General features: G+C 43.6%; 1 protein-coding gene across 1 annotated transcript; it reads right to left on the reverse strand.

Moving 5' to 3' along the window:
- Positions 1-1,145: 1,145 nt before the first annotated feature.
- Positions 1,146-10,456, reverse strand: LOC109482898 (ras association domain-containing protein 10-like). The gene is made up of 2 exons (XM_019785783.1): positions 10,113-10,456; positions 1,146-3,124 (listed from the first exon to the last, which is right to left on the reverse strand). Exon 2 carries the CDS (start codon positions 3,095-3,097, stop codon positions 1,799-1,801), a length of 1,299 nt encoding a protein of 432 aa, XP_019641342.1. The 5' UTR covers positions 3,098-3,124; positions 10,113-10,456; the 3' UTR covers positions 1,146-1,798.
- Positions 10,457-10,736: the final 280 nt, after the last annotated feature.

Consider the following 10,736-nt stretch of genomic DNA (forward strand, 5'->3'; position numbering starts at 1 on the left):
AAACAAATATTGGTGAAGCACTCTGGGCGCCGAGTAAATTTTGTCTTTAAGCACGGAGGTTGAAAAGTTGACGTTGTTTGAAGGCGGTATATTTGCTGTCTCACAATCTGTGTCATATAGCTGTGGAGAAGCGAAGGTGACGTCGTCAACGGTCGCTTGAAGGTCGAAGGGTCATACTATTACGGAATCATGGGGAGTTTTCCCGTTAGAATTGTTTGATTTTGTAATTTTGGAGAAGTTATATGAGTTCAAGATTGCAGTTGTTGCAATTTTACCCTGCGGAGTTTTTTTATAGATCAGAATATTTTTTCTGGGGAAAATGAACGATGGAGTGTTTTTTTTTTCATAAAGAGAGCCATTCCGTTCCAAAAGCCCCCAAACTAGAGTCATACTCTTTCTGAAACTGAGAGTCTGAATTTCGGATAAACAACAGGTAATGTCACTCCTGCGGCGGTAGTGGAACGCTCCGGGCCACAGACCTCATACACAGCCGCTCACCCTCCGCCGACACATCTGTCTTTTTGACATATCACTCCGCCCGACAGACCCCCTCAACTCCAAGGGCACAAAACGCTCACGGCGATCATATACCGTCATCCTTTCAGAAAAAACACCGTGTTGATCTTATCTTCACTTCGGTAGGGGGTAATCATGACTAGGTTGTGACAATTTGATACCACGTAAGGCATGGCTTCTACAGCAAGTCGTCATCGAGACAAAGTATCTATTTTACTCTTTAACCCAGATCTCTTAATACCATTATCGTGGGAGTAGGGTTGGATGAAACAGAAATACGGATTGTTGTCAAACGTTGAAGGATGGGTAACGATAATACGGGTTTTCTACATGTAGGTGCGAAAAGCATCTTGGTCAGGCGATACGGCCGGGGACAGGTGACACGGGATTTGTCATTGAAACTGACAGCCTCCCAATTCAAGATGGCGGACACCCGAGACGCTTCGAACAAATGACTCGACAACGAACATGATATAAAAGTATCGAGTTTGTTTTAATCAAACTGGGCTAAGCATGTATTTAGAATGACAGGAGATCGACTGTTTTGATACACGTGTATGGGATATACAGGAGTGAATGGGCTTAGCTTTCACTAGAATGCGCTCGATCTTACAAACAGGAAACTTACAAACAGGAAACTAAATCCAAAACATAAAACAGTGGTTGAAAGTGGTAGACTAAATAATCTTTAATTGGTTATATCTTTATCCAGTGCTAACGTAAACATTGCGGTCAAAGACACCCAAGTTAGGGACGGCTGAACAGGGGATGTAGAGGGGCTCTATGTAAACATATTGTTGATGAAGCATTTCTCCGTCTACCTATTTTCTCTCTAAGCTTTCTCATTTTCTCTACAATTCTTCCTAGTCCATGCTAACAATGATAATGAGGTTCCGTTGGTTATGATAATGCAGTACTACTTTAAAACCACCTCTGACAAAAAAACAACGTACAGCGATTAAGACAAATACTTACTTAGAAAACATAAAATAATTGATCTTTGGAGTGGAGGCTGCGTTTAAAAAGTTATTTCTTCGGGTACTGGTACAGTACACCAAACAACAACTTTAGCAACACAAAACGACCACACTAGCGGTATTTTGCATATACAGACATTTGCATACATGACCGTTACATACTGACCAATAATAAAATTGTTACATGGGATTACCATAAAGAATTTGTTATGATTGCGCATGTATAATATGATGATATATGTCATATCTATATACAGTAGTACTCGTAACATAACACTGATAGCCACCTGTACAGTATACTCCCTTCAAACCAGAGTTTCTACAACAGTTACCACGTCGTCCTGACTGTGTAGAGAACTTAGTCCCGTATCGGAGTCGTTTTCGTAACTGCCAGTCGACCCCTTCGGAGAGGAGTCCCCTTTCCCTTGCTGCGGAATCAAAGTGTTTGCTTCCACCAAGTCTAGCTCTTTGGATTCGGGAATAGCGTCCAAGTCTTGTTTTGGCGCCGTGCTACCGTGCGTTTCCCCGTCTTCTGCTTCCAACTCTTCCAGTTCTTTGTACAACTCCTGGACCAAGCTGTGCTTGGCGCGGATGAGTTTGTCTCTCAGAGACAGCTCTCTATCGAGGAACCTCATTTCTTCCCTCTGGTGTTGTGTCAAGTCGATATTGGATTCTAGAGTGCACGTTTGCCGGATGACCTCCTGGAGTAAGTGGTCTGGCTTGCATTCCGACGGGTCAGCGGTATGTTTAGGCTCGTCCTGGCCCATTGAGTCCTTGCCCCAGTCCGGAGCTCTCGTTTCACCATCGTTTGTTTCGAGAAAGCTCAGCTCGTCTTGGATTACCATAGACAAGTCTTCGATTCTGGTCTCCTCGAGTGATATATGTTCCTGTAATCGGAATATATCCTCGCACGTATGTATGTAGGCCAGCATGAGCCTTTCTAACTCCTCGGCCCTTTCCGAGTGGCTGCTAGCGTCCGACAAGTCGCTGTCCTCCAGACCTGCCAGATACGTGTCCTGTACGTAGTTTGTCCCATTCAATTTTACCCGAGCCATGTGGATCCTCGTCTCCAGCCTCTCTATTTCACTGTCGGTGGCTTGAATGCGCCTCAGCTGCTCTTCTATCTTGTTCTGTTGCTTCACGACTATCTGGACCAACTCTTCAAGAGTTCCGAATGTCTTTTCCGTCGAGGGTTGTTGTTCGGTTGCCTTCGGCCTGACGTCGGCTGTCTTCGCCGTGTGTGTTCGCTTGGCGTGCCGAAGGCTCTTGTGCTTCTCCTTCTTACTGACTGAATGTGACCTCTTTACCTTGTTCATGTGGAGCGCTTCGAACGCGGCTGCCTTGGTCGGCCGGTACTTTCTGAGGCTGAACTTGACGTTCTCCTGCTCCGAGCCCCAGGCCTTCCACACGCGCATGATCCTACAGTCCACGGGCAACGTCCTCTCACAGTCCCGCCATCTTTCAAATAACATGTAGGAGTGACCGTTCTCCACCAGGCCGTACTCTGCCATCATCGCCTTCACCACGTCCCCGCATGTCGTCCGTTTGGAGATCCCCGACACGGTCCTCTCCTCCCCGTCCACCCACACCCGCAGCGTCGGCATCGTCGTCGGCGGGACCACCTGCACAACCTGCCGAGACATAACACAGAGGAAGAGCGGTTAATCCCTGGCGGGGTCGGACCCTAATTGTCTCAGTCTGCACCTCTAAGTGCCTAGAACTTGCAGTGAACGACAAGTGGGAGGGGCAGGGCGAGGGAGGGTTACCCCCACCAGCAGGGTCACGTGAGGCGCCCATGAAAAACGGCGCGGATTCGGTAACCGGCGTGAATTGGCCACACGAGATGAGATGACGACTTACACTTGGATCCGCCGGGCCGGGCTTTGTGTGGCAGCGAGCCATGACTTGTGAGACATCTCTCTATTTGTATGTAAACCCCCACCCAACAAACATCTACACGGTCAAACAAAATCTACAGGACAGCGAGTCTGACAGAAATGTCTCAGTCAGGACCTCAGACGACACACGAAACAGTCTTGACTTCCCGCCAAGTGACTGAGGGAACCTGCTCGAGCTCACAGGTGCAATTGTCGTCTGCAAGAATGCCAATCATTCCTCCTTCATTGTCCTTTGTCCTCGCATATAGTAAAGTACACATATGAGGAAGTGACCTATGACTTTACGTAAGGTCTAACATGTCATGAACTTTATTACCTCGACACGTAAAAACAATAAGTCTGTAGAAACAGACCATAACGCTTGCCAAAACTTGTATAACGGCACAGGCAGCCATTCAGAAGACAATTCTGTGGTATACTAATTGCCACATGGTATTTCTGACCCTATTAACAATTGTAATAGCTTTTTTTCGTCTTGTTTTCCTTGGGCCGTGATTGACATGACACATAGTGTGTGGGCGAACATAATCCAGCCTTCAGAACGGAAACGTGAACGGGTATTGTGTGCCAAACGCGTGTAAAAGCATAAGTACACCTATGTCAACAAGGAATGCCGGCCATATTGATTACTCGCAGGAATATTCCATTACTTACAAGTCTGGAGAAGAGACAGTAGAACGTGCGCAGTTATATGATCAAGAAGACAATATTTAAGAATCCTCCTACTGAGCTTCACTGAGATAGGACACAGCTTCAAGAGATTTTGACCTCTCTTGGTTGTCTATCGATGATCGCCATTATGACTCTAACACTAATATCTTGCTAATACGTATCATTATGTCCTTCAAAGTCAGAGACCATCGACATCTACCAAGCTCCATCGTAAATGAGAGCACCTGGTAGCTGTGAGCCAAAGGTTAGTCACTGACTTAGTGAACTTTTATTAATATTATTTACATATTCAGTGGCTATTACTCACTATTGCATATTACATACAAACAGTTTGTAACAATTGACTGATCAACTCCAAATCTACTGCGATAGGGCTAAAACAAAACAAGACGGGCCAAAAAACAAGATTCCTATATTTTCAAATTTTGACATCATATACCTTGTTAATAAACTGAAAGAAACAACCATAGGAAAAATCATATCGCCCTTATCCGATAAAGAAAGCTGATATGACTGATAATTTACCAGATAATGAAAATTCCAAACGACATGAAGAATAATGATAAGAAGCAGATGTAAACTTGAGGCCGCCATGCTGTTCACTTTGCCCCATACGTGTATTTGTCCAACCCGGACCATGACGTCAAAGACAACGACGCTTGTTTGCGTACAACTGTGCTTTGTATAGATGTAAACGTTTTCTTAACCTTGTTGTAGTGTACCTACGAAAAAACCGTGACTCTCCTGTGTTTACCCTGCAATGCAAGCCTGTCCGGGATGAATATAGCCAATGACTACCGAGACAAAAACTCATAAATCAAGGAAGAAATCAAACTTTAAACGAGTGAAAGTACATGAGCGTGAACAGTGGGTGCGCTATTCAGGGTTCGTCAAACGAGACAAAAACACATCTGATGGACCGTGGCTCCATCAGCTAGAAAGAAACCTTGCCACTAAAAACACTCTGTAAACAGTCACTACAGCCGGTACATGTACGGTGTGTAATAAAGGCTGTCACAATGCACAAAATGTTTTGTCCAAAATTAAGAAAAGGAGGAACCAGTTTATTCTTGAATGGGTACAAATTGTGACCCTACATTCGCCTTACGAATTTGAATATCATAACGTTGATAAAAGACGTTGATAAAACTTTGCGTATGACAGAAGAAAAGCTGTCTTTTAAGCTTTCACAGTAAAAAAAATGTTCTGAAAAATCTGTGCCAGGTACCAGTTAGCTATTGGCTTACCATTGGCAGACTTGGTAATCTCCCGATCAGCCTTGGAAGTAAACTAAAACATTAAAACCAAATCACACTAGATCCCCGCAGCATCAGTTTGAAAGTTAACGGCTTACTTGTGGCTTCCTACCAATTACCGGTGTGGCCCTGACACCTGACAGGAATGCCCTGCCCACATCCCTTGAGTGCTCCCGGGGACAAAATGATAAGATCGTTCGTTTTTCACGAGTTGACAATCGCCCCCGTCATGTCTATTTGCACACGACACAAGAGACATCTTCAAGGACCCCTCATCCCTTTCACGGGCGTGTCAATTAGCCTCTTATCAGTCGATTTCAATGGAACCTACCGTGTCTTTAAGGCCTCGTTAACACTGATTACATCACTAAGAGGTGGTTCCTTATCTCGCCATTCCTCTAAGCAAACAGATGTGTTTTTCCATTACGTCGTTACCTCGTCTGTTTTGCGTTGCCATGGAGACAAAGCTGACAGAAATACAGGACGACTTTTAACACCTAGAGTTTGTAGTTTGTTTCTAACGTCGATACAAACCTCTTAGCCTTTCCGTGCGGAAGGAGGTGGCGATACAAGCATAAACACGCTACTTGACTGGTCCAAACATTCATTCAACCTGCCTGTTCTTACACAAACCGTCACGGAAATCCACTTTTACACAAAGTACGACCGGCTTAGCTACGACTGTCGTTGAAAAAATCTCGCCACCGTTTGAAAAGAAGAAAAGTCCAAACGTCTGCAAATTATACCGCTGACTGAAACAGGCGTGTTTATTGGTTGCTACTAAGGCCATGTTGATTTGATTCTATGGATGACATCCGCGCGCGCATGAATTTTCGTCCGTTTCCACTGAAATATAAAAGTTTTCGACCAGATTGTAAATCGTACAAAGTAGCTGCAAAATGAGCAAATATATGCCGTAAATTGAAAAAAATATTGGAAAGCGATACTTATGTCACAGAATGCCAAAATCCATTCCAACGGACAAGAATAAAATCTAAAGCAATTAAAATGAAAAGTCTATTATTCACCATGCCAATAAAATATTACTCTGTGTGTTTAGTCATTTGTTCAACCTCCATGATCACCTATATTTCATAATGAAGGCAACTTTTTTGCCAAACTTTCGCGCGCTCGCATCAGTTTTGAGGTTCCAGAGGATGTCATCCATGTAATCAAATCAACATGGCCTAACGCCGGAAAGGTTGTTCAGTAACCACGGTGACAATCTGCCCTGGTGTTTCCCATCGTTGAAAAGTTTCTGACACAGCATGTACGCTAACCGTGTGTTGGGCAGGTGATAGATTTCAAGCGGAAACGTGCCTGTTGCACTTGGTCAAATATGTCAAGTCGTGGGCGAAAAATACATTACCAGTATACTAATGATCGATGCTTCTGTAATGCATCTATGCCAAAGAATGCAAAAAAAGCATATATAGAGTACAATCTAATGCTATCAGAATTCGTGATCTAGAAAATATGAAAAAGCGGAATTGTTTTGTGTTTCCTTTCATACTAGTAGTCCTCCTTGTCTCTTGTTTATAAAAAGGCCAATGCTCACTCCAGATAGATATTCCAGGTCATATATTTTCATTTCTTTATCTCTATATATTTAAGCTGACCAACTAGCCAATGGCTATAGCGACGACTCCAGAGTATACATGCTAATAATATACAACTCCCTATTTTACTACTGCGTGTGAGGTAAATCGGTTTTCTGTCGTAAAATAACCCAACTGTTTACAGTAAATTGATTTCATGCCGTAATGCGAGAAGTTGCCGTCATTTAACTCAACAATAATGAGGCCCTAAACAACTTACCCAAATGTCGAGGGTTCATAATTGTCTTAATTGCTTTGCGTTGCTTTGTGCAATCGCAAGATGACCTGAAATTCTGTCCATTTCAAACACCTGAAGAAAATCTTATATCATGATAACATATTTCTCTGTCATCACGTTTTATTCTCATGTTTTCTGCTTTTGAAGTTGCAGATACAGTTGGGAAAGGCACAAATGTCTAGATGAAAACTACTGACATTTTGACTCGGGTGTTTTTCCTGACTAGTCGCAACTTCAGCCTCCGTAGCTGGCTTAATAGAACTGGGAGTTTTGGTGATCTTCGGCTGTTTTCTGATTAGCCCAGTTCTCAAAAAACGGGGGTACTTCAACCAGGCCGGCTATGTTGTCTATATGCAATCAGAAAATAGCACATAAAAGCTCCCAAAGACCCTGAAGACCCCCCAAAACCCCCCAAGTTTTGGCATGCTATGGAGGCTATCGCAACTTAGTATCGTGCCATCCATCACACTGTAAAACAGGACAGTAATTTGTCACCCTATCGTCCCCACCTGCAGGACCACTTTCTCACTGTCTGACCTACTGCCGAATTTTAAGTGTCAATCAGTCAAGCTGTCAGGCAGCTTTGTTATGACTATTCTTTCGTTACTTACGTAAAAACAGCGGGTTGAGACCACCCAGCGTCCCCGTACTGTCACACTGTCCGTTATGTACATTCCCCCCGTTCAAAACCTCTGGTATCCCATGTTTGCCGAGGTAAACATTCAAACATTACTCGTCAAACTATTAAACGTTGCCTTGAAGCGGAACTGCCAGCCGTGCCTTTGAAGTGAGGGGTGTCCATTTTTGGTATTGACGAAACATTAGCTAGAGTTAGGGAAGGGGGAACAATGACACGCGGGGAGGGAAAACAAACCTTGACATAGTTACGGCCGCTGATATATGAGCATTTTTTTCACAGCTCAAAGGGCACGAACATGCCTGGTTAGACAATGGAAGACATAATTTATAGCTACTGCTTGAAGGAGGTAATATGATATTACATACAGACGTTGTGTGCAAAGTTTGACAGACATGCTTGGCCATGGCTAGACCACTGTTGATATGTATAAGACGTTTCAAATGATATGTCAGCAATACTGAGTTTTCATATAGCATCTTGGCCATATTGAAGCTGTACCCAACTCTACATTGGCGTACAATGCAGAAAACCTACATAGGACTTCAAAATGTTTCCTTCAAATTTTCACTTTATAAGGATGATGACGAGGATCTAGAAAAGAGCAATGAAGGAAAAAAGCGTCACCTAGTCATAGGTTAAATGAACTTCTCAAATTTCAAGAGGCGAGGACACATATCCTACTTATACATTAAAATAGCCTATTACACACCCCATACATCTACTTTCAAGAAGAGATACTTCTTACTTTTTCTATCACATATTCCAAAGCTTAGAAAGGCATCTGAATGATGCCAAATCTGTCTTATATCTGACTAGGGGGCGTTTTTCACGCTTTGTTTGGCGTGGGAAGTCATGACTAACAAACAGGTGGTTGTATCTTGGGTATTTGTTGATCAGAGTGTTTTCGAGTGACGTCAGTGCCATAAATAGATCACATATAACGCTGTACAAATATGTGTTAACTGACGCAACAGAAGATGAGTCGTGTGAGACAACAGAAGACGTATCCCAGGTACAATGCTGCGTGACTCAACATGTTTGACTATTTCAATAGTATTTGTCTGGACCAACTCATTGCCTCTTTTTTAGCGTCGCTCTTTGAATGAGGCGCAAAACAAATATTTCCTGATTTCAATTTTCATTACGGTTGATGACACATGAGTTGCAGTTTGACTATACGAGGAAAGGTTGTAGTCTCTACCAGACTAAACTGGAGAATATTTGCCAGAGGAGTTTGGCCGCCTTGTAGGTTTGACTGACCGCGCAGTTAAAGAAACTACAGTACCTCCCCGCGGCCGGACTCCCTTGGCAAATTTTACTCTCTGTTTTGCCGACTTCTACGATCCGTATTCCCGAAGAAAGGCCAGTCTGGGATCCAGGCTAGGAAAACCCCTGCCTTCTCTACACAGTCTAGCCTACTAGTAAGCTAAGCCGGATAATTTGTTGTGGCTCGTAATCCAATTACACACACAACACCCGTGCTCCCACTTCTATTCAAACAAAGCTTACATCCCAAAATAGATATTCCCCTACAACTCGCGAAATAGCCATCATTCTGCAGCACTGCATGCATTTTGGCAACATTATAATGAATGAGTCACTTAGCAATTTGAGATAACCAACGTAGTTATCTGGTAAGTATGGTAGTTAGTGGTGAGCCGAAGGGAGTTGGCCTTTTAGTGCAGGAAACAATGACGGTACTAACGAACGTTCCTTCAAGGGAGGGCAGGCCAATTACAGAACAACCCCCAGTGAGAGGCACGCATTGACAAAACACGTGAAATATGTGTGATTGGCACTTTTATCCCTCGGGCCGCTGCCGTGCGGTCTGGCGGGGTGAAGCTATCGTGTTTGTTCCTTGTTACTGTCCGGATAGCTGGCGGTGTTTGGCGGTGAATAAGAAGTAGTTCCTCTACTTCCACATCTAGGGACACGATGTGGGCTGATCATGTAAGGTGCAGCATGTACTAGTATCATGCTATCCATGTCATTAAGCATTTACTTTCTACGAAATACAAATTGAAATGGCCATTGCTACAGGTACAACGTAAAAATAACAGTATGCGCATCTATTAAGTATGCTTCAGATTTTGAAATAGAAGTTGAAGCTATAAAGATCTGAAAGTGAATTAACAGTAACGATTGCCCGTCGGTACTCAATGCAACATACATTGTAATGATACAAAACATTCTGTTAGTAGTTGACGCCATATCACATATTTTCACCCCACAACACATGTGACTTGCTACACTTTGAAATCGTATTAACCGAATGTTAGTGAAAACATAGGCAGAAATACGGTACAAACAAACTTACCTAGACAAAACCAGTGGATCACACGGTAATTGTGATGTCACATGCCGTTTGGAAAGCAGCAGTCCTCTGCAGGTGTGTAGTACAGGGTTACCTGTCCGTCGCTAGGACACCTGCGTGTGGGACACCTGTGTGGGGTGTGGAAGAACAGATACGAGTCGTCACTACATGTCCTCCCACGTTAGTCAACGTTTACACTGCTGATTACGACGTTACTGCATACAAGTGGGTGTACAGCACAGTACGTGGGCTCAGTGAGTGTGTGTATACCTTTACCGGTACATGGGTGTGTGTAGGGATATTCCATCGAGATGTATGCTAGAGGGGTGACAAGAAAATTAGATGACAGTGAGGGAGGGACAAATAAAAATAAAGGGAGGGCGTCGGAAACACATTTTGGAATTGTCCAAGAATTAGGGAAAATCTAATTAAAAGGCAGAGTACTTTCGAATGACGATGAGAAATCTCCCTGTAATTAAATGGAGGAGTCCAACTGCTGTCACTACAAATGACACACCACAGCCATCACCTGAAGGGGCGGTGCCGCTTTGATGTCAGGTACTCAACAGGTGAGTGCAAACGGAGGAAGGGCGGACCCGCAAACTGTCTCTCTGGGCTGACATTTCG

This window comes from Branchiostoma belcheri, unplaced genomic scaffold (assembly GCF_001625305.1).
Source record: "Branchiostoma belcheri isolate BF01 breed outbred unplaced genomic scaffold, Haploidv18h27 scaffold61, whole genome shotgun sequence".
In the NCBI taxonomy this organism is placed as follows: Eukaryota; Metazoa; Chordata; class Leptocardii; order Amphioxiformes; family Branchiostomatidae; genus Branchiostoma; species Branchiostoma belcheri.